The sequence below is a fragment of the Nicotiana attenuata genome, unplaced genomic scaffold, assembly GCF_001879085.1.
Source record: "Nicotiana attenuata strain UT unplaced genomic scaffold, NIATTr2, whole genome shotgun sequence".
NCBI classification, from domain to species: Eukaryota; Viridiplantae; Streptophyta; class Magnoliopsida; order Solanales; family Solanaceae; genus Nicotiana; species Nicotiana attenuata.
Window position 1 is genome coordinate 75409 of NW_017670238.1, and position 23787 is coordinate 99195.

Consider the following 23787-nt stretch of genomic DNA (forward strand, 5'->3'; position numbering starts at 1 on the left):
GGGGGGGTTAACCGTGGTGTCCAGCCCAGCTTGCATGTGTCTCGACTAATTTCATGGGATACCTACTACCTCTCACCAGCAACAAGCACCAGGTAATTCTGTCCACCCAAGGCTTTACAAGGGGCTTGCTTTATCAAGAGAATCTAAAAAGAAGAAGGGTACTGTTGTGTAATAGGTTTTACACATGTAAGTAGAGATGAGACTCCAAGAATCTACTCTCGGATTGTCTCGTTGCAAAGAATTTCTGGGATATCTTCATGAATATATTTCTAGAGTGGATAATGCCACACTCATACAGATGCATATGTAAGTTGGTTTCGGTGGAAGGTGAGCAAATCGATTAGAAGAATATATGTCACACTATTCCAGCAGCATTCTTTGGACCTTCCTAAAGGAGAGAGGAACCAGAGATCTTCTGAAGGAGTATTTACCCCGCCCGCTCTTTGAACACCAAATTCTTGATGAATGTAATTTGTGTAAATTCACATATGTAATTGGTAAAGATGATCTTTTGGATTTGATTAGCTCCTTAAGCTTTGCATAGGAGCTTCAGTTTGGCTTTTTAACCTACTGCATCTTCTGGATGCCCTTTTTTTAATTCTTGATTTCTTTATCCAAGGAAAACATGACATTAACGCACAAAAAATGGTTGTACAGAAGCATTTAATCTCAAATAAAGAAACTTCATAAAACTGTCTTATAATAAACAAATTGATTATTTGGGAGTTGAGGACACACAAAAAAAGGCAATAACTCTCATCAAAAGTATCCACTACACTACAAACTTAATTTACAGTGGAGGCATCACTTAATAGTACAGTATGTGTCACAGAATATATTGCCAGACAACAATAACAAAAGCTAAGATAATGATTGACCTAATTGCTCAGAGGTACGAAACACAGCCACTAAAATCTGTTCAATGACTAGAATAATTCCACCAAACATGAGGAATAATACCTGAGGATTCTGCAGATTGAAAACTACAAGATTTCTATCAGCCGTGCCAGCAACCATCAGAGGATGTTTCACTGTTAGTGCATAGCAGCGCTCAGGAAGTTGTTGGACATGTGCTGGATTTGGCTGTCTCAAATCCCAGTACCTGTGAGAAGATTGTGCCCAGGATTACAATGTTAAATGCAAAATTTATTACAGAATCCTGGCTTTAATGAACATGTTTTTTTTAAAGGTAAGAATTTCTTAGCATGTGAACCCCAAAAAAGAACCTTAAAGAAAGAGGACTCTTGATTGACTACATATAGAAACTTAAGACCTAATATGCAGGAAAGTGAAACGAAACCCCCACCGAAGGAAGATGCAAAATTTTGAGTAAATTAATGCCAAAAACTTATGATTTTCTACGCGAATCATCTTTTTGACTAGCAAAACAATAGTTTGAAACTGCAATTCTCCAGCCACCCACAGAAAGAATAAAGTTAGATGTACTGAGACGGATATTTTTCTGAAATGCAATATGCAGCAAATTCCTAAAATCCAACTTCAAATTCCATTTACCTCAGAGTCTTATCCCAGCTTCCTGTGACCAAGAGACTCATCTCTGGGATCCAAGCTAAGTCCTTGACTGGAGCATCATGCATGCCTACTGTTACGGCTTGACCACCTAGTGGCCACATTTTCACTTGCTTGTCACAACCTCCAGAGAAGACAGTCGTTCCATCATCCTTCCAAGCTGAGCATAAAACCTGCCAGACATAGATTGTATAGCTAATAAATCCAAGTCATACAGCAAGAAGTGTAAATTTACCACAAAGCTGCCCATATATTACCGGTTGGTCATGTGATATAGAGGCCTTGGGTGCGGTTCCAACATTGGTTCCACTTCCCATTACTTCCCAGCATCGCACCTAGAAAAGTTTTCACAGAATAAAGATTGATATCCAGTTGCACCTAACAATGAAAACCATCTAGAAATAGGAGAGGCCGTTATACCTAAATCTTTTTTTGCCCCAACTTCCCAGTCCTAAGATCTTACTGACCCATTAATAAAACCCCTATATGGAGTGTAACTACCATGGTCATTCCTCCATGTCCAGACTCACCACTAAATTAAAAAAGATCTCCTAAGTTAAACTTGTAAACAGTCTTTGTCTCTGTACTACACCCTATTCCGCCTTTTAGCTTTGCTTGAAAAAAATATTTATAATATCATCCATCCCACTTGAGGTTTTAGCAACTTCATTCAATGAGAAATTAAAATCTTCTTTGAAAAAGTTTGCATATTAAGTGTGCCATGATTTCCTGTCACCATTAACTATCACATATGTATTAGGTCCAAAGAAGAGTTATCTACTCAAGTGAGCAGCCTATTTGGACAGACTAAAAACTGGGATCACTAACGGGACAGCATCAAATGTTTAGTTCTTCATGCATAAAAAGTAATATCACTCCATGACACCTCAATCCCCAATCCCCAATCCCCAATCAGTTCGGTTCAACTATATGAATCCGTTTGAATTCTTTCCGCTCAATTCAGGTCTATTTACAAGTAAACTATAAATAGACCTGAATTGAGCGGAAAGAATACAAAGGGATTCAGGTGTATTTATATTTAAGGCAAATTACGGTTATCTAAATTCCATAGTTATCCTTACTCAAAAAGTAATATGACCCATTAAAAATATTCAAGAGAGATGGAAAATATCAACGGGAAGCAAACGAACCTGGTTATCCCATGAAGTAGCAATCAGAAAATTAGCCTTGGGACTGAAGCACAGGCTTGATACAGAATCGCTAGGAGGTTGTTGAACCTTTCAAGTACATTACCCAAAATGTTATATGCACAAATTTCAAGCATGAAAAAAAATACCCTCAAAATTAAAACAGCCAAGAACTAGCAAACATTAGCTAGTTTCATTCAAGAATAGCATAGACTAGAAACTTTGCGTTTAGCTACATTCGTACTCCCTCTGTCCCAAAAGGGATTGGGATTTAGACCACGATGGTCAACACAACTGATTTTCAGTAATAATCTGAATTTACATTCCTTTAGAAACTAAATTAAAAAAAAAACACCAAACCTCACAATTTCTTTATATAAAAAATGCTTGAAAATTCGGAATCAAAGGAAACACTATTTCGACTTCCCAAACGAAACAAACTGAAACATAGAAACTTGCAAAAGCAGATAATAAACTTGGAATAAATTAACAAAAACTGAAGAAAGTGAGAATACCTCGGTGGACTTATTCGGATTCGTGTTTGCCGCAGCAGCGGCACCGAATATCGACATTGACGCAGTTTAATAGCTACAATGAACAACAAAGCCGGAAAAGAAACGTAAGAAATTAGATTGAATGAAATATTTAGAATAAAAGTACCATAAATTCGGTGCAAATAACAGATTGGTAAAGAATAAGCATTACAATGAGGATTTGCTACTGAAAACGAACCCTAGTGCTTGATTGAGACTCGTAGAATTAACAGAAAGATTCAAGCGTATAATTTGGAATTAGAGAGTTAAGGTTATATATAGAGAGACTGGGCGTGTGCTTTAAGCTAAGGCTAATGTATTTCCTATTTTTCTTTTTTCTTCCTTTTTCTTTTACGGAAAGAAATTGTGGGAAGAAAATCAAATTTCAAACTTCAGTTTGGTCGGAGAGGTTTAAGAAGGAAGGCGCGGTTGTGATCCGAATACATAGGGTAAAAAATGAATTACTATTTACTACTATATAAAAACAATATTTAGAAAAATTAATACTTATATGACTACAATTCAGAGTTTTTTTTTTCTTTTGGTGCAAAAGATAATATTCATATATACTAGTTTTTAGGGTACGCGCGATGCGCGTGTACCCATATTAATAAGAATAGAGATTTATTAAAATTATATAATTATTAGAAATAAATATGATTGAATTATAAGTAAAAAATTATAAAAAAGTATAAATTCTTGAAAACGATGAATATTGATCATATTTAGTTAAATGGATAACAATTTCTTCTGTCTATGATATTTGCTTTGTCATAAAATTAGAAACTTAATTTTAGTGGTTATCTTTGTTAGTTAATGCTATAGAAAATTGTATGATTTAGTTGTGTGTGAAGGCAATTAGGAAAATATATATTGCACGCATAAATTTCTAATGATTTTTAGATAAGAAGTTTATATGCTTTGCCTTACTATATTTTTTTAAAAAGAATTATAGTCATATTACCTTAGTTCACGAATAACTTAATATAAGATAAAATCTAAATTGATTTTAAAATTATACTCTCTCTACCCCAATATATATGTCTCTTTTCTCGCCTAGTTTGTACCGAAAAGAACGTTATACTTTCTTATTTAAAAATACTTAACTTTAATTTTCTCAATTTACTCTTGATGAGATTATTTATAGCCACACAAATATTTATGGTTTGCTTTAGACCATAAATTATCTTTTTTTACTTAAGCTCATGGTCAGCCAAACATTATCACATAATTTGGAATAGATGGAATAAAAAGTAGGACTGACTATATATCTAAAATAAGAAAAGATTAAATAAATAAAAAATTTAATTTATTTCAAACTACTAAATAATAGAAAAGTAATTAAATATTATTTTTATTTAAGATGACATATTTTTAAAGGATAAAAAAAATCAACTAACGTTTTATGTTGGAGGATCATAAAAATAGATTTTACGAAATGTTATCCAACCTTTTTACTTTTTAAAAATAGATTTTACAATGGACAAAACTATCATATAGTCCACAGGATTTAGGAATTTAGAATTAACTAAAATTTTGGATAAAGATCCTACTTATATTTAGGAATTTTTCTTTAAGACTATAATTATGCAATAACCGTAAAACTAAACATAGTTTGTTTGTTTTTTTATTTAATAATTTGTGTTAGTCAAGTACTTCTTCCTTTCATCCCGAGATAAAATATGTTCATGTTTCTTTGCATTTTGTTAGAATTATTTTAATAGAAACAGCTTTTTAAAATTAGAATAATAAAAGAAGAAGTGTACAAGGAGAATTAAGTGAAATATTTCTCATAGCAATTAACATGTTATTTAAGGACTTCGGAAAATAATTTTTTTATAATGATCAATTTGGAAACGACAAAAGAAAGTGTTAGTTTCTTTTAAATTATGGTCTGTTAGCCTACTATAAGTATTTTATTGGATGCAGAAATTAAGAAAATTAATCTAACGGTATGTTACATTAATTGATTTTGACTTCCTAAATTTTAGAATTTCATATTGATTTCAAAGTTCTAAATAATAGGGAACTATGTTAAATGACAACTTTATTTACTGTGAAATCTATTTTTAAAGGGTAAAAAAGGCGAACGACATTTCGCTAAGGGCCTTCGTGCTTTTAATATAGTATAGATATAGATTAACTACTGCATACAGAGAGTGGCCCATTACATGTGGCTGTCTTGCCATACTTATTTAAACTATTTCTAAACAAAACTACATTAGTACTACTACTACCATTAGCATACAGCATAGTATTCCCATGGGTATTACTACTAGAGTCATCCATTGTTTGGCTTATATTTACATCCAAAAGGTGCTTCCTATCAGCTTCCAGAGCTTGATTGACAAAAGGAGGTGCCACATTATAAACATAGGGATCAGTCATATGAACAAAAAGTTTGGCTGCCTTTGCTAGTTGATCCGCGACCATATTCTGTTCTCTGTATGCATGTCGGACTGGCGGATTATTAAGCTGGTTGAGGAGGTACCTGCAGTCATTTATGATATTGGAATGTGAAAAATTGTCAGTTTGTAATAAAGTAATAATCTGTTTAGCATCTAACTCAACTTCTATAGGCATCAAATGATGTTGTAAGGCTAAGGTAAGGCCTTTGAGCAAAGCATATAATTCAGTTGATATTGTAGATCCCTTTTGTATGGCTTGTGCGAATCCCAATATCCATTCCCCCCTTGAATTACGGATTGCTCCTCCAATTCCATTTGCATTGATGCCATTAGCACCATCCATATTTAACTTGTAGAAGTTTTGCGCAGGTGGATGCCATCCAAGATTAGAGGCACGTTTTTTCCTAGGTTTATGAAAATGAGCCGTGAGATATGGAAACTCAGTAGCTTGAAAGGTTGTTGTAGAGACATTAACCTTTTCCTTTAAAGAGTTAAAGTTGTTTTTGTTGCGAGTTATCCAAATATTCCACAAGCTTACAGGAAGGAAAGTGTTTGAGCTTAAGTTATGCGGGAGATGAACATTTTTAGAGTTAATTAAAGTATATAACCAATTCTTAGTCCCTTGTATGGTATGTATATATCTTATTAGATTTGTAAGACCTAATTCTTCCCAAAAGTCAGTTGCATTTTTGCATTAAAGGAAAATGTGACGAATATTTTCTTCAGTATCTTGGCAGTATGTACAAGAGTTATTTTGTATAAGTCGAATATATGTTAGGTATGCTTTAGTGGGTAATCGATCATGGCATAACAACCAAATGAAGGTTTTAATTTTAGGTAAGATTGGTAGTTTCCACATCCATTTAAAGTTAATAGGTTGTGTAGGTGAATTTGTAAATTTGTCCAGTAAGTTATGGTAGCTAGAGTTTGTTGTAAATGCACCTACTTGCGTTAAACCCCAGTAGGGAGTGTCTGGAGTATTTTACTATGCGAAATATAAATATTGTGTATTAATTGTATGATATCTTTAGGTAAATCAAAAGGCATTACATTCCAATCCCGATTGGCATTATTAAGGAAAGATGAAACTTTAATATTATTCTGATTTATTGGAAGAGGCCCTTGTATTAGTGAACGAATTGTTGTACCAGGATTTAACCAGGGATCATTCCAAAAGCTAATATGCTGGCCTGTTCCAATTTTCCATTGTAAGCCAGTTTGGCACAACTTTCATCCTGTTAATATATTAGACCAAATTCTGGAGTATTTGAAGCCCTTTTTTCTATTCAAGTATTTATTAAGAAGAATCTGGGCCCACATAGCGTTAGGCGATTTAAAGGCTCTCCAAGCCAAATTAGCCAGGAGTGCTGAATTTTTAACGTCAAGTTTTTGTATTCCTAAACCCCCTGCTTCTTTTGGCTTAGTAACAGTGTCCCATTTTAGAAGGTGAATTCTTTTCCTTGTAGCAGTTGTGCCCCAGAGAAAATTACGCTGGTATTGATTCATTTTGGATATAATTGCCGGAGGAATGGTAATATATTGCATAATATAATTAGGTAAGTTATTCAAGGTTGATTTAATTAGCGTAGCTCTTCCTGCAAGTGTGAGAAAATTAGTTTTCCAACCAGTATAATTCGAGTTATTATTTCAAAAACTGTAACATTTTAAAAGTGTAACAAAGTTGATTATGAAGGGCAATAAAGCGATAAGATTCAAATTGAAAATGAACTTTTTGTAAATTCTAGTATATTGTGGGATCAGGAAAGAAACAAAGGAGAAATCTGGCATTAAAAATTGAACGTGCACCTATTAAAATTCACATGTAACATTAAACTATGTTATCAATTGAAAGGATTTTAAAATCTTACAATTATGGTTACTGAAACTACTTTTGATATTGATTCCACACATTAATTGTCAAGTATTTAGATTCTATTTACTATTTTACTGTTAATGAAGTTTGCATTAGTTACGCGGTACTTCTTGTATAATTTTATCAAATTTATAATATGAAATAACAGTAGACGTGCTAGCAAAAAGTCGAAATAACATCACATAAATCCTTAAAAGTCTTTTACGCTATTGTTTGTTTAATTGGCATCTTTAAGTTATTATCTCTCATTTATTCAAGTAATGTTTATAAGATTAATTTTAAAATAAATTATAAAAAAGAGATTATATAATTTTTCATGTTTACAAGATGAATGCAATATTTATTTATAATGATTCTCTAATTTATAATAGATTTTCTATTAAGTTATACAAATTATTTTTTAATCAAATATGATAATAAACCAAAATGTTAAAACTGTACTAGTATAAGTTATGTAATGCGATACTAATAGCCTGTTTGGCCAAGCTTCTTTTTGGCCAAAAGTGCTTTTTTTGGCCAAAAGCACTTTTGGCCAAAAATTGAGGTGTTTGGCCAAGCTTTTGGAAGGAAAAAAGTACTTTTGAGGAGAAGCAGTTTTGGAGAAGCAGAAAAAAGTAGTTTCTCTCCAAAAGCACTTTTTTGAGAAGCACTTTTGAGAAAAATATACTTAGAAGCAGTTTTTTAAAGCTTGGCCAAACACTAATTGCTGCTCAGAAGTGCTTTTCAAACTAATTAGCCAAACACAAACTGCTTCTCACCAAAAGTACTTTTGAGAAAAGCACTTTTGAAAAAAAGCACTTCTCAAGATAAGCTGATTTTTGCAGCTTGGCCAAACGGGCTATAAAACTCACGGAGCATAGGTAAGTCATCGGAAAGTATGACGTCTTATCCTAGTCCTAGAGAAAGAAGAAATTAGTGTATGGGGTCGAATTTGACCGATAGCGTCCCTAAGTCAGCACGACCAACCGCCGAACATATATGAGCTCCGAGAGAAAGACGACTTAGGAGTAACGGGAGAAACGACTTCATAACCTCGTCGGCCCCTCTATAGAATGTACTTTGGTTTATCTTTTAATATTTAAATAAGGATCCCCTACTATATAAAGGGGATCCGAGCTCTGTAAAAGGGGATTCATTTTTTTGGATATAAACTTTTCTCTTGCTCTCTCATCTCTCTAATATTATCTCTTTTCCTCTCTCTCATATACAATATTGTTGCAAGAATCAATTATCAAGATCATCCTAGGGTTTATTATTTTCGATTACGATTTACCCCTTCATTTCTTTTTGATTGATTTGCTTAAAAAGTGTTTAATAACTTTTGAGTCAAACAATTTGGCGCCGTCTGTGGGGATTTCGGTAGTCGAAATCGTAGTTCACACCTAGGATATCAAAAACAACAATCACTGTCCTTCATACTCCATAGAAACTAACAATGGCAGAGAAAGAAGCAAGGTTGAAAATGATAGCAGACGTCTCAAATAACCTCATAGGCTCCCTCAACGAAGCTGGTAGGGAAAATACCGCGAATGTAACACCAAGTAATGTACCAGAGGGGGAGATCTCACCCTCTTCACTCGAAGATCTAACGATTTTGCATGAAAGAGGGGCTTCTACATCTGCGGTAAAGGAAACACCCCCAGTAGTCAAAAAGCTGCTAGAGGAATGGTTGACGAGCGCTCTAAGCAACATGCTCGAGAAACCCCCTCAGGGAAATACCAAAGATTCCTCAACGGCAGAAATCGTTGTACGAACGAGCAACGCCCACACCGCTATCAACGCAAGCGATGGTACACTCGCAACCATCCTTAAGAAATGGAAGAAATGGAGAACGAGAATAAAGTGCTTCGCGATCAAATGAAAGAGCACCAGGAAAGGGTGGACAAGATACCTGGCGCCCCTAAGCTATTGCCGAAACGCGATGTGGGAAGATTTGTCGAGCAACCATATAGTGAGGAAGCTGACTTGCCTCCAGGACCTTCCTCTACTGTTGGCCCCTCTACTTCAGCTGACCTGGGGATCCCATCTTCCCAGAAACATCCCATCACTGCCCATCAGCTGAGCGAGGCACTTCATAGCATGAACAACTAGATGTTAGCTGCGACATCCAAGTTGTCTACTCTATCTTCCACTATTGAGGCTCAATCTGCACCACAGACAGCTCAGATCCCTCAGTCTGTTGAGGACACACTGAAGAAGCTCCTGGAGAACCAGGAGAAGATGATGAAGACACAAGATGCCTTGTCTAAGGCAGTGGAGTCACAGGGCAAGGCTTTGAAGGAGCTTGCCCGAGAGCACAAGAAGATGAGGAAATCACGGGCTTCCAAGGAGTCTGTGAAGGAGCTCAGAGCAGATGTGGACAAGCTATTGGCGGACCAGATGCCTCTAGACTTGCTATTCGGGGATCCAGCCCCAGCAGCAGCACCAATAGCAGAGCCACAGCAGGAGCAGACTCAGAGGCTTCCCAGGAAGAAGAGGAAGCTCCCCAGTGCAGCTGAGGCAATCATTAAGTTGGCAGACCCACATGAGGCTTCCTCCAGTTTGCCACAGGATGCACCTGATATCCAGCCTGTCCTGATCCAGGCCCCAGTCCCAGCAGCTGAGCAGCAGGAGACCAGGAACCAGTCTGAGGTTCCCGCACATACAGAGGACTCGGGGACCACTGATGATCCCATGCAGACGGACCAGGCCTAGGGAGCTCCTATATCCTTTCTTTGTGATTTTTGATGCTTATTTGATAGTTGGTATTGGGGACAATGCCAACTTTTATTCGTGGGGGTGCGCCCTACTTTTTTTATTTGGATGACTGTGTATATTAGTTGAATTAGTTTATGTTTCTGTTGATTTTCTATTTTGGGTTGTATATAACTTTACATTCAGTACTTTTATCATACTTTTTATCTTCTATTTGGTCTGTATATAAAGTTACATTTTTGTATATATTCATCCACCGTTGTATATTCTAATCCCCTATTGTAAATATTAATTCTATTTTCTATTATCGTAAAAAAAATTTCATTTTTAGCTTCGTAGATAGGCTCGCAGCCTTTTGTTTTGTTTTTGGCGCTTTCAATAAGCCCTTGATTTTCTTAATGCCACGGTTCTTTCCAAGGGTGGAGTATTGTGTGAACCGGGTGGCTCTTCTCGATGATGGATGGCGTGACAACCTTCTTAAGGGTTTGAGTCCGTTTTTGATTTTTCTTTTGTTTTTTGTTTTTAGTAGTTTTTAGTTAAGGGTACTTCAAGCATAGCTTCACTTGGGCCTAACACATTTGCCTTTGATCCCATGGTCAAAGACAAGTGGTTGTGTTTAGGATGGTGAAAGTAGTGACCTTGAGACTCTTGTGTTGACCAAACAAACATCATGTGGTCTTTCAGGACTATTGTGTGCTCAATCGTATCTAAGGTTGTTGTGGCCCCTCGACTCTACGTCTTTAGCAATCCTTGAGTGTGTGTGGTGAGAAATTGAATTATGAGTCCAAGTCCCGAGCCAATGGTCTAGAACTTACCCTAAATGTTTGTTGAGGCAAAATTTTGAGTGAAATTCGACTTGAGAAGTGATTATAGGCTCTCCTTGATCCAAATGATAAATTGAACAATTCCATAGCCTACCAATGAGATAATCCCTAGCTAACCCCTTTTGAGCCTTGAACCTTCTTCTTTCAAGAACCAATGCTACAAGCCTATACCCGTTCTAAATCCTACCCTCTCTTGGCACCCACATCTTCCCTTGAGTAATGGAAAAATCTAAGTTTGGGGGGAGAGACAAGAAAGGAAACAAAGGGGTAAAAGGTACAAAAGCAAAAGAAAAGGAAGGCAATGAAAAAGAAAGAAAAGAAAAAGACAAAAAGAAAGCCCAATGTGAACTAGAATAAAAAGGGATTCAAGGAAAACAAAAGTGAAAAAGGTGCGGAAAAAGTAGAAAAAGGATAAATGTTTTGAATTGCATAAGAAAGAGTGACAATGTGTCTCTCTAACCCCTTGGAAGAGGTGAAATGACTCAAAGAGTCAAGTGAATTGTGCCAAATGAATCAAAAGAAGTGCCTAAGGGAAGGTTGAACCCACTTAAACAAAAAAACATATCCTACCCTTACCCAAAAGCCTTCACATTGACAAAAGCCATATATGATCTTGAGTTGGATGACGCTCGCATTAGTGGATACTTACATGAGGGTCAATCATATGGTACTTAGAGCAGGACTTGTGACATTTCCTTGAGAGAGACGGGCGAACTCCCATTAACCTCGGTTTGGGTGCTTATACTCTAAAAGGTAAGGTTTGCTTAGAGAGAGTTGAGGATGTATGAGTTTGGGTCCACAGCGACTAAAGTAATTGAGAGAGTTCTTTGATGTAATGAGTCAATCCTTGATGCTCTTGTGTCACACTTGATCCATAGTTTTCAAGGTTTAAATGTTGTTAATGATCCATTTGTATTGAGGGCAATTGTTAGTCCCAATTGATGCTTGTGGAGGTTACTTTAGGATAACTGGAATTACTTGGATTGTCCTTTAGGGGGTGGGTCTTATTTTGTTTGCTTGAGGACAAGCAAAGGTTTAAGTTTGGGGGAGTTGATAAGTTAGTATTTTAACATGTTTTATGCCCCTACTTGCCTGTGCTTTGGTTATAAATCGCTACAAAATAGTCCCAAAATGCTCACAAGTTGTGCTTGATTGCAGGTTTGATCGACAAAGTGACGAAATGTCAAAGATCGGCTCAAAAGGAGTAAAACCTGCTCAAGTGTTAAAGACCAAGAAATCTAAGGAAAATAGACCCTAGTGCGGACCGCGCAAAAGTGAATGCGGACGCACTAGGAGGTCCAGAGAGTTGGTATAATCAGGCTGAGGCTACGCGGCCACACTACTCTTTTGTGCGGTCCGCAGTCAGGCTCCGTGGCCGCACTACTCTTTTGTGCGGTCCGCGGACATGAGGTTCAGAGACTTGACTAATTTGGGCTTAAGGCCACGCGGCCGCGGTACTCGTTACGCGGTCCGCAGTGGTTGCTTCGCGGCCGCGCTACCTTTTGGTGCGGTCCGCGGAGCAGAGATTCAGAGAGTGAAGATTCCCAGTGTTCCAGCCACGCGGTCCGCGGTCCATAATGTGCGGACCGCGCCAACTCCCTCCGCGGCCGCGGTACACTTCCACGCGGTTCGCGGTCCTCAAGTTCAGAGAAGCAGAAATGTGAAGTCCAAGAGCCAGTGCGGCCGTGGTCCTTTTTGTGCGGCCCGCACTGACCCTGCAGGGGTATTTTTGTCCAGTTTGTCCAGCCTAGTATAAATAGAACATTTTACCATTTTTAGGTAAGTTTTAGTATTCCAGAGATAGCTGCGCACGTGAGACTCGGTTTTGTAGCCATTTTTGGCACTTTAGCTTTAATTTTACGATAGATTCTTGTGATTTCTTTTTAGTAATTAATTAATATGCTTAGTCCTTCATCTATTTCTTCATTTTCTCTTTCAAGCATGAGTAGCTAAACCCATAAGCTAGGGTTGTGGCTCAACCCTAGTGTGGGTAATTGATGGGTGTTTCCATCTAGGGTTAGATTGATTATGGTTGTTTGTTATTTGGGTTGATTTTATATTTTTATTTAAGAATTGGTGGTTGCAAACACTTATTCAAGCTTTGTGGGTTAGACTCTTCTTGAGAAAGAGAGTTTATGACCCCAAAATTGACCCAACAAGGAATTAGGATGGACTCATGAGAAATGATAGTCCCACTTAACGGGTTAAATCTCGAGAGAGTAATCACCCTACTTGAACCCTAGTTGCTTGATCTAATTTGCCTACTCAATTGGTCTCGAGAGAGTCAATTGGGCAAAATCACTCTCTCTACCGAGAGGTGTGAGAGTGGGTACAATTGTGCAACGGTTATAGCATAAGCCCCAAATATGTCAATCCATCCTTAGTAACATCTACCCGTCAATTAGCCACCTAGGCAGTGTCACGACCGTAGTGCCTTTCTTCCCATTAGATACAACTTAGCAATATTCTAGTAGCATAATTTAGCATTAATCATTAGTTTTATCATCGTAGTTATAAAATCAAAAAAAACCAAGAATGTTTGAAGTGACATTAGGAGTACAAACACATCTCTGGACTAGACAGAAAATCCAACTCCACTACTAGCTCCCTGAGGAAATCGATCCCGACCCTCATATCGGGTAAAAGCTATTGCGATCCGCTCTTCCTACCTTGGTGTAGCGTCGAGTAGGCAGCGATCAAGGTGCCATGGTGTATGTTATTTGCAGATATATAATGCTGATTGACGAGACGCACTGCGGGGATAATGCTAGGCTAGAGGTGTGGCGTTAGACTCTAGAGTTTAAAGGTTTCAGATTGAGCAGGACAAAAACAGATTACTTGGAGTGTAAGAAGAAGTGGACGTGAAGCTTGATACACAAGCCATCCCCAAGAGAGATAGTTTCAAATATCTTGGGTCTATAATACCGAGTGACGAGGAAATTGACCAGGATATTGCACATCGTATTAGAATGGGGTGGTTGAAATGACAGCTCGCTTCTGGTGTTTTGTGTGACAGGAATGTACCACCTAGACTTAAAGGAAAGTTCTACAAAGCGGTAGTTAGACCGGCCATGTTATATGGTGCGGAGTGTTGGCCAATCAAGAAATCTCATGCCTAGAAGAAGAAAGTAGCAGAAATGAGGATGTTGAGATGGATATGTGGGCATACCAGAAAAGACAAGATTAGGAGTAAATATATTAGGAACAAGATGGATGTGGCCCATGTGGAAGATAAGTTGCGGGAATCGAGGCTGAGATGGTTTGGACATGTGAAGAGGAGAGACTCTGAAGCCCCGGTTAGGAGGTGTGATAAGTGAGTATTTTACCAACTTATCTCGGTTGATACAATCGTGTGTTTAATGTCATTTACTTCTATTTTATAGGTTGTATTTGATTTAGAAGTGATGACGAAGAAACCAATTGAAAACGAGTAAAAAAAGGAGCTAAAATGGAAATGAAAGTCTGCCTAGTGAATTACCCTTCGCGAACGCGAGGCAGCAGGAAGTCAACCCTTCGCGAACGCGAAGGAGAGACCGCGAACGCGAAGCAACATGAATCCACCCTTCGCGAACGCGAAGCTACAGAAAAATAACCTTCGCGAACGTGAAGGTATAATCGCGAACGTAAAGAAGAAATTGGCAGAAAAACTGGGCAGCTCTGGAATTTTATGTTTTTGACCTCAAACCATTTAATACATGACCTAGCTCATTTGTAAAACATCTTTGGCTTATTTTTCAGCCTTTGGACTAGAGAAGACAAGTTTGGGAGCTAGCGTTCTTTCACACACACTTAGGTTTTGAAGATTTGAAACTTTTGAATGAGAATTTCTTACCCATTTATGTTCAATTTCTTCATTTCCTTGCTTTGTATTGTATATCTATGTGTGTAGTATTTTTTCCAACACTTGAATTATGGGAATATTCATATTTAAAATGTGGATTAAATATCTTGTTGTACTTATGTATTGAACAATTTTTATTTATTATGAAGTGAGTTATTATTTCTTTAATTATTCTTGTTCTTTAATGTTTTCAATTAGCTAACCCTAGGACTCGCCCATTTACTTCGAATTAATTTTGGGAAAGATAATTTGGGGTTAGGAAAGATTAATTAACAAAAACTTGAGGCTTTAACCCTCACTTTATAGATTCTACATAGGGATAGGATTGGACTACTTGTAGCCATAATCGGGTGTGCTTAATCTCTTAATTGCTTTAGGGATAATACAATTAGGAAGTCTTGTTAGTCTTTGGAATAGGCTAATATAGAATTATTACCCGAGGCTAATTAACGTAAACTCGCTCATTTTTGTAAAATCGTGAAATACATTGGATCTTTACTTGAGTGTAATTCTCCGTGTATCCATACTTGTAGCCATTGATCATTTTACTTGCTTTCTAGGTTAGTTTACATTTTCCAACTAGTTATAAATATTTTCTCAAAACTTTTCTAAGTGTTTGGCTTAGCATAATAAGTGATAATTCTCTTACACGCCTTATCGCCTACAATTGTTCTCTGTGGAATTCGACCCCGACTCATAGTTGGGTAAATTATATTGTATGCGACCGTGTCCATTTACTTTTTAGTAGTGGATTGAACGTCACCAACGTGCGAGAAGTTACCCATGGCGAGTCAGAGGAAGGGTAGAGGGAGGCCTGAGAAGAACTGGGTGAGGTGATTAGGCAGGACATGACTCTGCTCCAGCTTACTAAGGACATGACCCTTGATAGAAAGGTGTGGAGGTCGAAAATTAGGGTGATGGGTTGGAAGAGAGTCTAGAGTTTCGCCTTGTCTTACCGGTAGTAGTAGTACTAGTCGTATATCTTCCTATTCCTAGTCCATTGTTTTTATACAGTGTGGCATTGTCATCAGTAGGATCTGCACTACCGTGGTAGTTTCGTATCCTTGGACCTCTGTTGTTACACATTGTATTATTTGCTTCATTATCTTATTTCCTTGTTGTTGCTATTTTTTTTCTATTGCTTCTTATTACTATTCGTGAGCCGAGGGTCTTTCAGAAACATTCTTTCTACCTTCATAAGGTAGGTGTAAGGTCTGCGTACACACTGCCCTTTTCAGATCCCACTTATAATTTGACTTCATTAAATTTTTTATTGTTGTTGTTGTTGTACTCTTAAAATATTTTTAATATATTTGGCCAAACTAATTACGTTTGTTAGTAAGTCCATAAAGATAGAGGAATAATTATATTTTTTGGCCGTTCTAGAAATAATAGCAGAAAAATATATATGATTTATATGTTAAATATAATTATACATATAATATACATATTAACAATATATAATTAGTATAAATTGTAAAGAAAAAACAAAAAATTAAATCATGGCCTACATGCATGCGTGTCAGTGGCCAGTGGCCACTGGTTCCAAGCAGCGTGCAACATCTGGATCGGAGTCGGCACCATAGCGAAACTAATGATAGGTACGCCATTGTGTTGTTCCTTTGACCAGAAGTTTAATTGTTTTGATAGAAAGACGATAACTGCAGCAATCACTGTTGGCACTGACTTCTCACCACGTGTACTGCTTCTTTCCACTCTTCAACACTTATTTCGGCCATCTGTCCTCTTTTCCTTATGCTGCTAACGTTCATCGTGCTATACACAACTTCTTTTATCATCAATATCAACATTTCAGTTTAAATAATAACAGCTTATTAATTTATAAATTCAACTCTGACATTAACTACTACTTCCTCCGTTCCACGTGAACCTGTTTGATTGGGCACGAAATTTAAAAAAAAATAAAAATTTTTTATAATTTGTAGTCCTAAATAATTTAAAAAGGAGCCCAGAGTATTTGTGTGGTTATAAAAGCTTCTCAGTAAGGAGTAGAATTGTAAGTTTAAGCTAAATAGTTTCCAAAGTTAGAAAGGGGTCATTCTTTTTAGAACGGACCAAAAATGAAATAGGTTCACATAAACTAGAACAGAGGGAGTAGTATTTATTTAACTATTTTTAATCAGCTAGTAAGCAGTATAAGTTTTAAAAATAAAAAATAAAAAAATTGCATATATAAAAGGTTACACGACTGGATATAAATAGTGGATCCGCCTTCTTTGAATATCATTCCATCACCTGAAATTTCTCTGGACCCTTCTTGTTCCCGAGTCTAGTTCCTTCTACCTTGCACTCTCTTCTCAATAGTAAACGCTATAATCGGATCACATGGAGCTGAAACACAGAATTACCAAAGGAGGACAAGAAGAAGAAAAGGAAGTTGTCCAAACAGCAGAACAGAAAGATAGAGAAATGGACAGAAGCAGCAAAACAACAAGAAGACAGAAAGCCAAACGTGGCCTCAAATCTTTGGGAATCGCCTTGACCTTACCTTTGCTATTAACCCTTTTAGACATCTCTTTCTTTGGGTCCAGTTACCAGTACGTTTCAATGGAGAAACCCTTTTGGATCCCACGTTTGTGGGCTTTGCACTTAGCTTGCTTGGGTTCTGCTTTTCTGATGGGCCTTTCTGCTTGGCTTGTTTGGGCTGACGGTGGATTTCATCGCCAGCCTATGGCTATGATCTTGTACTTAAGCCAATTGGGGTTGAGTTTGGCTTGGGATCCTGTGGTGTTTAAGGTTGGAGCTACTAAGATAGGGTTGGTTTTGTGCATGGCTTTGTTTGGAGTGTTGATTGCTTGTGCTAGGGCTTTTAAAAGCGTGAATCCTATAGCAGGGGATCTGGTAAAACCATGCCTTGGATGGGCTGTGATTCTGAGTCTCGCAAATCTGAAGCTTGTATACCACTAGGAATCATGTAGATGCTATACGCACTTGTTCTTTTGCCTGTAATGTAATGTACTGTAATTTAGATCTACTTGTATTCTGTATTTGCTGCTTTATATTTTACATCCTAAAATGCATGGAATGAAAGATCTTATAAATTTTCATGGCATGAGATCGTGCGCTAACTAGTCGCAGTAATTTTGTGACACGTTCTCCTTGTTTGATTGATGAGTTAATTCTTTTTTATTCGCAGTCCGAGGTATTTTGCTCTTCTTTTTTTTTTTTTTAGGGTAAAAAGAGAGAAAAATAGAGATACCATTAATTCTTGAATCGCGGGAAAAAAAATAGTGTCAGTGGAGTAAGAATGTAAGAATGTTTTGCAGGGCCAGGTAGTAAATTCTTGAACGAGTTCTTCAAAACATCCTAACTTGGGAACAAAAGCAAATACTGGAATTTTCCTGGGAGAACCTGAGCCTTAAGTTTCAAGCATGATCCTTACCTAGTACCAGGAAGTTAAACCTTGTATAACATGTCCAATATCTAAAAACGGGACAGGTGTTCCCAAGTAAAATGTACAGAGACAGTAACCATAGAGGTCAGCGGAAAATGCTTGTTAATTCATGTTCATCATCATATCCTAAGACATAGACATGGGTGCGAATTTAGAGGTGGGATCCTTCGAGATGTAAATTTGGTCGAAGGTCCTTCGAAATGTAAATTTTAATAAATTTTAAGATAAGATTTGGAATACGGATCGGGTTGGTTAAAAATAATTTAAAATATAAAAAATATTTTTAACTGGTGAAGTGTGAATTTTTTATTGTATTTTCAGGTTGTAGAAGAGAAAAGGATTGATTTCCTAGATAATGTATGCTATTTTCTTCAAATTTACCCTAATTTTGGTTTTGTTTGGGAATTAAATTGTATATCGTCTCGAATTTTTTCGTTTGTTTAGTCAAAGTACCCAAAATTGTTTAACCAGATCCGGTACAAATCCTATACCCAAAATCATATTAGTGTCGTGTTGACACGGGTGCGGCACCTAAACTGCCATGTCGGAGCAACTTAGATCATATCAGAACCTTAAAAGCAAGACGAATATATAGCCTGAGCTGCTGCCTTGGCACTAAAATATGTGTGTAATGGTTGAGGAACAATTATCAGAACAGGGAACTTAAATCATCCAGGCCCGAGCAAGAAAATGACTTTGAGCAACGGTGTCATAGCACTAAATTCTAGTCAGTGCAGCAGAGCTTCCTAAGTGTCACAGAAATTCTCCTCTTCTGATCAATCTCTTGGCCTTCCCATTTTTGAAACCCAGGCTTTCGGTTTATCTCATGCTTCCAAAGGTAGCGTGCTTCTCCCCACATCAAAATAAGACATCCTGGGATCAAGAGCAAAGGTACTTTTTGTGGTGGATCTTGGTCTCTGCATGTTTCATTCTCGACTCGAGTAAAATGCATCACACAGGATGACTCCAGAGATACGATAGCAATTCCATCCTCAAAGCGCATTAGATCAACATGTGGACAGATACCCTGTTATAAAGCAATGCCATTTCATTACCAGGATACTACTAACTGGTGATGCTAAATCAACTAAGCCTATCAATCTAAAATCCAGTGTGGTCAAAGCTGCTGACGAGAAAATCATGCTTAATTAACATTGCATATCGATCTAAAATCCAATACAGTTCGAATCTGCTAATAAAAATCACTCCACAATTTGCAGTAATATTTTGACTCAAATAGAAGAAAAAGAGAAGAAATCATGATATCACTGTTCAGTATAAAAGAAAATTAAAAGGCACTGGTAAGGAGATTAAGATTAAGAAGACTATGCGCACTATATGAGAATTTTAGTCCTTTGCCCAAAAAAGAAAAAAATATTACCATTTGGAAAGACTGAAAGCAAAGATGATGTTTTAATAGCAGCTAAGCCTAGATGTTAATACCAGCTCGTGTACTTTTAGCATACCCACAGCAGAGAGGCATCTTATCCTAAAAGTTTCCAGCTTCACAGTCTATTGTTCTTTTGCCTGGGAACAGATCAAAGTTGTTCAATCATGACACAAACTTTTGTTTGTACGGTCATATAAGTGCTACGGATGAAATCTGATTGACTAGACTTTGAGAAACAAAATTCCAGTATCTCAGAATACTAGTGTAGGAAAGCTCTCCTCTACTAGATATTTATTCAATTTCTTTGACCGACTTAGTTCATTGCTACGAGAATCTATATCATACTAATAAGCTTCACTTCATAAACCAGAACCCTGTTTATACTTCTTAACCGTCTAGCACGCATTTCTCGATTTGTGCATGTCATCCTTGCGCAACGAGGGAGGGATTGTGGGTCTAAGGAGAGGTAGGAGAAGGCCAAAGAAGTATTGGTGAGAAATGATTATACAGGACATGACATATTTTCAGCTTACCAAGAACATGACCCTAGATACAAGGATTTGGATGTCGATGATAAACGTAGAAGGTTAGTAGGTAGTCGAGTTTGGGAAACCGTATATGCACCATCATTCCATTCTCGTATTATTTTTATTCTTTTATTTTCTATTATTACATATTCTTACCCTTGCTTCGGTTGTCATATTATTACTGTTCTTGTTTTTCTTTTCCAAAACTATTGAAAAAATGTTTTCTTGAGCCGAGGGTCTTCCGGAAACAACCTCTCTACCTTCACAAGGCAGCGATAAAGTCTGTGCACACACTATCCTCTCCAAACCCCACAGTACGGGAATACACTGGTTTGTTGTTGTTGTTGTATCCTTGTGCAAGGGCCGATATACTAGTCTTCTCTGTGTCATTCCAATTTTATCGGATGTCCAAGGAGCGACTCTTAACCGTCAAGCATGCATTTGGTAGACTGCACACAGTAGCACAAAATCATAATACGATATCTAGGGATTTTACACCAATTACCAAGATTTGTAACAATACTTAATGCGTTGATCCTTTTTGTTGGCATCTTATACTGCATCATCTAACTTGATGGTTCTACTAGTTGAACAGTTAGTAGCATTTTAGCTGCATAATGGTACTGTGGTAAAACACTGATAGATGAAAAAACAGTTCTATGAAAGGATAAAACCGCACCTCACCTGGTCGATACATGTTAACTATAAGTTGATCAAATAGAGGTTTCCTCCATAACAGATCTTGTGGAAAGATACACGCTTCCTTGCCCTTTTCACAGCTCTCCAACTCTGCAACACAATTATCGAAAAGAATCGCCTCATGGATAGAGCTGGAGAGCTCAACTGCCCACCCTGGTAGGTCACCAAACCTCATAGCCTGCAGGGGAGGAAAATACACGTGATCAAGTGCATCGATAAATGACTCTAGGTTAAAATAGTCGAACAGTGTGAACCCATTAAGAGAAATGCAAAAATCCATTGTTGGTTGAATTTTTTTTTAACTTAGTCACATAATCAAAGGAAAAGAAAGTGTTAAACAGAATCTTCTGGTCTTTGTCCTTCTCAGAGATAAGTGGAGGACAAACTTTTTCATAGTTCAACTACATGCCAGATATGTTTTGTAGTATTTTTCTATTTTTTATCTGTTTTTCGACTAAAAAAGAATGAGATTACTCTGAAGAACTATTATTACATGGAGAATGAAGAGTCTAAAGTTTTTGAATTTCGAATGAAAGAATTGGTTTGATGCATATGGTAGAAATAACCTACCAATTCACCACTTGTACTGACTTGTGCATCCATTCACCAACTTCAGAGAAAAGTGTCATAAAAAAAAAGTGCAGCCCAGTACACAAAGCATCTCACATTCATACAGTGTTTGGGGAAGGATCGCACCCCTTAGGGTGTGATGTAGACAGTCTATCCTAATGCAAGCATTAGTAGTTGCTTTCACGGCTCGAACCGGTGACCTATAAGTCATACGGAGACAACTTTTTGCTCCAAGACTCCCCTTCAGCGAAGTGTCAAAAGTACAGCTGATTTACCCCCAAATACAATACCCGACATGTTTCTTCTCCCTTGAGTAGCAGTGATATAAATTCTCAACTTAAGATTTAGGGACACTAAATTCAAAAGTTCACATTTTTACATAAAAATCAGGAAACATCTTATTTCAAATGAAACATAAAGGGTCCTTTTCTACATAATTCAGGCACACAAGTATGAAAATTAAAGATTTAACTTGGAAATAGCAATAGTGAGTCACTATATCCTTCAGCCAAATGACACATGAGTAAGCTTTTAAATCACCCTTAATTAAAGGGAACAAGTGTACTATAAAAGAATGCGGTGAAGGTTTGAGGATCCAACAAGACCTGATTGCTTGAGGATTGAGCAAACCATTCTTCTGCAGCCACAATAGAGTCAAGAAGCAAAAGTAAGAGCTTTGATGTAAAATAGGAGTAATAGATTCAGTTGGACCCACATAATACGCCTACCTTTTTGGATTGATGATAACAACTTTGATTGTTGATCAGGAGATAGGAAGTCTTTGCACAACCAGAGACCATCAATTTCACTGATTTTTTCCCAGTCATGACTTTCTCCAAACACTGACCCGGTTAGGGCTTCTCCATTATCCCGATTCTCTACACAGTGAGAATGGACAAGTTGTTGTTGTTCTTCGCCTTCGCTGTCTGATGACTCGCCAAATGCTTCCGTTAGAATCGTCTTCAGCTGCTCTTCCATATTATTGTTCTTAAAATCTGATTCTCTTCCACTTCAATTTTGCCTTGCTGTTTGCACAGTTCCAGTTTCAGTTTTTTTTTTTTTTTTTTAAAATTTTTAATTTCTATTTCCGGAAAGTTGTCCTTTTTGGCCACTTTAAATTTTTCTACTAGTAATATGCAATAATACATATTTTGTTACGAAATAAAAGTAATATAACAAGAACAATGTAATTAAGATTAATAATAGAAAATAATGATAATATTAGAAAGGAGCGTTTCTTTCTTCATTTCAAAGTGTCTTCTTAGGTTCATGAATGAACCTTTTTATAGATACAATAAAATATATATATATATATATAAGAGCAATAGAAAAGTGAGGTGACATGTTTTTTTGACCAAGAATCACATTTATTTTTTTCCTCAATTTTTTGACATTTTCCCATTTTCCTCTATTTATGTGGTTTATTAAAATATTCAAAAGTCACTTCTTAATTATATTCTCTTAATTACACCGTTACTCATCTTTCTACTTTAACTTTTTTTCAGTTTAGAAAGTCCAAAAGACTCTATTATTAATTCTCTAAATAATTTTCCTTCAATGACGACTAGTGTAAACATTTAGTGTCCGTTTGGATTGGCTTATTTTAAGTGCTTTTAAGTCAAAATAACTTTTAAGCCATTTTGTAGTGTTTAGATAGAGTAAAAAAGTACTTTTAAGCACTTATTTTTAAGTTAAAATGACAAAAACAAGCTAAAAGCCAAAAGCCAAAAGCTAGAATTCCTAACTTATGGCTTAAAAGCTATTTTAGCTTAAAAGCCACTTAAATAAGCCCATCCAAACGGGCTCTTAACATGCCGCTCTGATCACCTCATGGGGAGGAGTTTACAAATTCTAATCTTTTATCATCACAGCCATCTTCATTCATGCATGGTGAGAATTCTGTTTGACTCAAAAGATATTGAAACTTTTTTGAACAAATCAAAGAAAATGAAGGGGCAAATCTTAGTCAAGTCTAATAACCTCCAAATCTATAAACGAATAGGAGAATAATGCATAAAATGAAATAGGAATAGATCAATCTCATTGATATTATACATTTCTTCATTCATTAATCGATGAAGATCATTCATTTTTGTCTTCCATGGGAAGACTCCTCTTTCTAAGAAGATTACAGAGGAGAAGCCGGAGAGAGAAAAAAGCCCCTCTTTCTAAGAAGATTACAGAGGAGAAGCCAGAGAGAGAAAAAAACTCCTCTTTCTTGAGAGACTCCTCCCCTATATATAGTTATGAAATTCTCACTATGGGTCAATACAAACTCGCACGACGTCCGCTTTCGTCGTTCCCTGAGTGTCATTCTCTGTTACGGCGGGTATTG

At 36.9% G+C, this 23787-nt stretch overlaps 3 protein-coding genes across 4 annotated transcripts in view; 1 reads left to right on the forward strand and 2 right to left on the reverse strand.

Moving 5' to 3' along the window:
- LOC109236402 (protein RAE1) overlaps window positions 1-3549 on the reverse strand; it is an 8549-nt gene extending 5000 nt beyond the window's left edge. The window contains exons 1-6 of one of the 2 annotated variants that reach the window (XM_019402576.1): window positions 3411-3549; window positions 3194-3266; window positions 2682-2768; window positions 1788-1865; window positions 1516-1703; window positions 961-1102 (exon numbers count right to left, since the gene is read on the reverse strand). In XM_019402576.1, coding sequence (XP_019258121.1) covers window positions 961-1102; window positions 1516-1703; window positions 1788-1865; window positions 2682-2768; window positions 3194-3250 — 552 coding nt within the window. In that variant the 5' untranslated portion in view covers window positions 3251-3266; window positions 3411-3549. Of the gene's footprint in view, window positions 1-960; window positions 1103-1515; window positions 1704-1787; window positions 1866-2681; window positions 2769-3193; window positions 3267-3383 lie in introns of both variants that reach the window. The other variant, XM_019402575.1, reaches the window with a different exon arrangement.
- A 13517-nt stretch (window positions 3550-17066) lies between these two features.
- LOC109236403 (translocator protein homolog) lies at window positions 17067-17927 on the forward strand. Its single transcript, XM_019402577.1, has one exon. It carries the CDS (start codon window positions 17198-17200, stop codon window positions 17777-17779), a length of 582 nt encoding a protein of 193 aa, XP_019258122.1. The 5' UTR covers window positions 17067-17197; the 3' UTR covers window positions 17780-17927.
- A 906-nt stretch (window positions 17928-18833) lies between these two features.
- LOC109236404 (alkylated DNA repair protein alkB homolog 8) lies at window positions 18834-22700 on the reverse strand. Its single transcript, XM_019402578.1, has 4 exons — window positions 22181-22700; window positions 22058-22089; window positions 20863-21060; window positions 18834-19293 (listed from the first exon to the last, which is right to left on the reverse strand). The coding sequence occupies exons 1-4, from the start codon at window positions 22428-22430 to the stop codon at window positions 18991-18993; spliced, it is 783 nt and encodes a 260-aa protein (XP_019258123.1). The 5' UTR covers window positions 22431-22700; the 3' UTR covers window positions 18834-18990.
- Between the last annotated feature and the right edge of the window lie 1087 nt (window positions 22701-23787).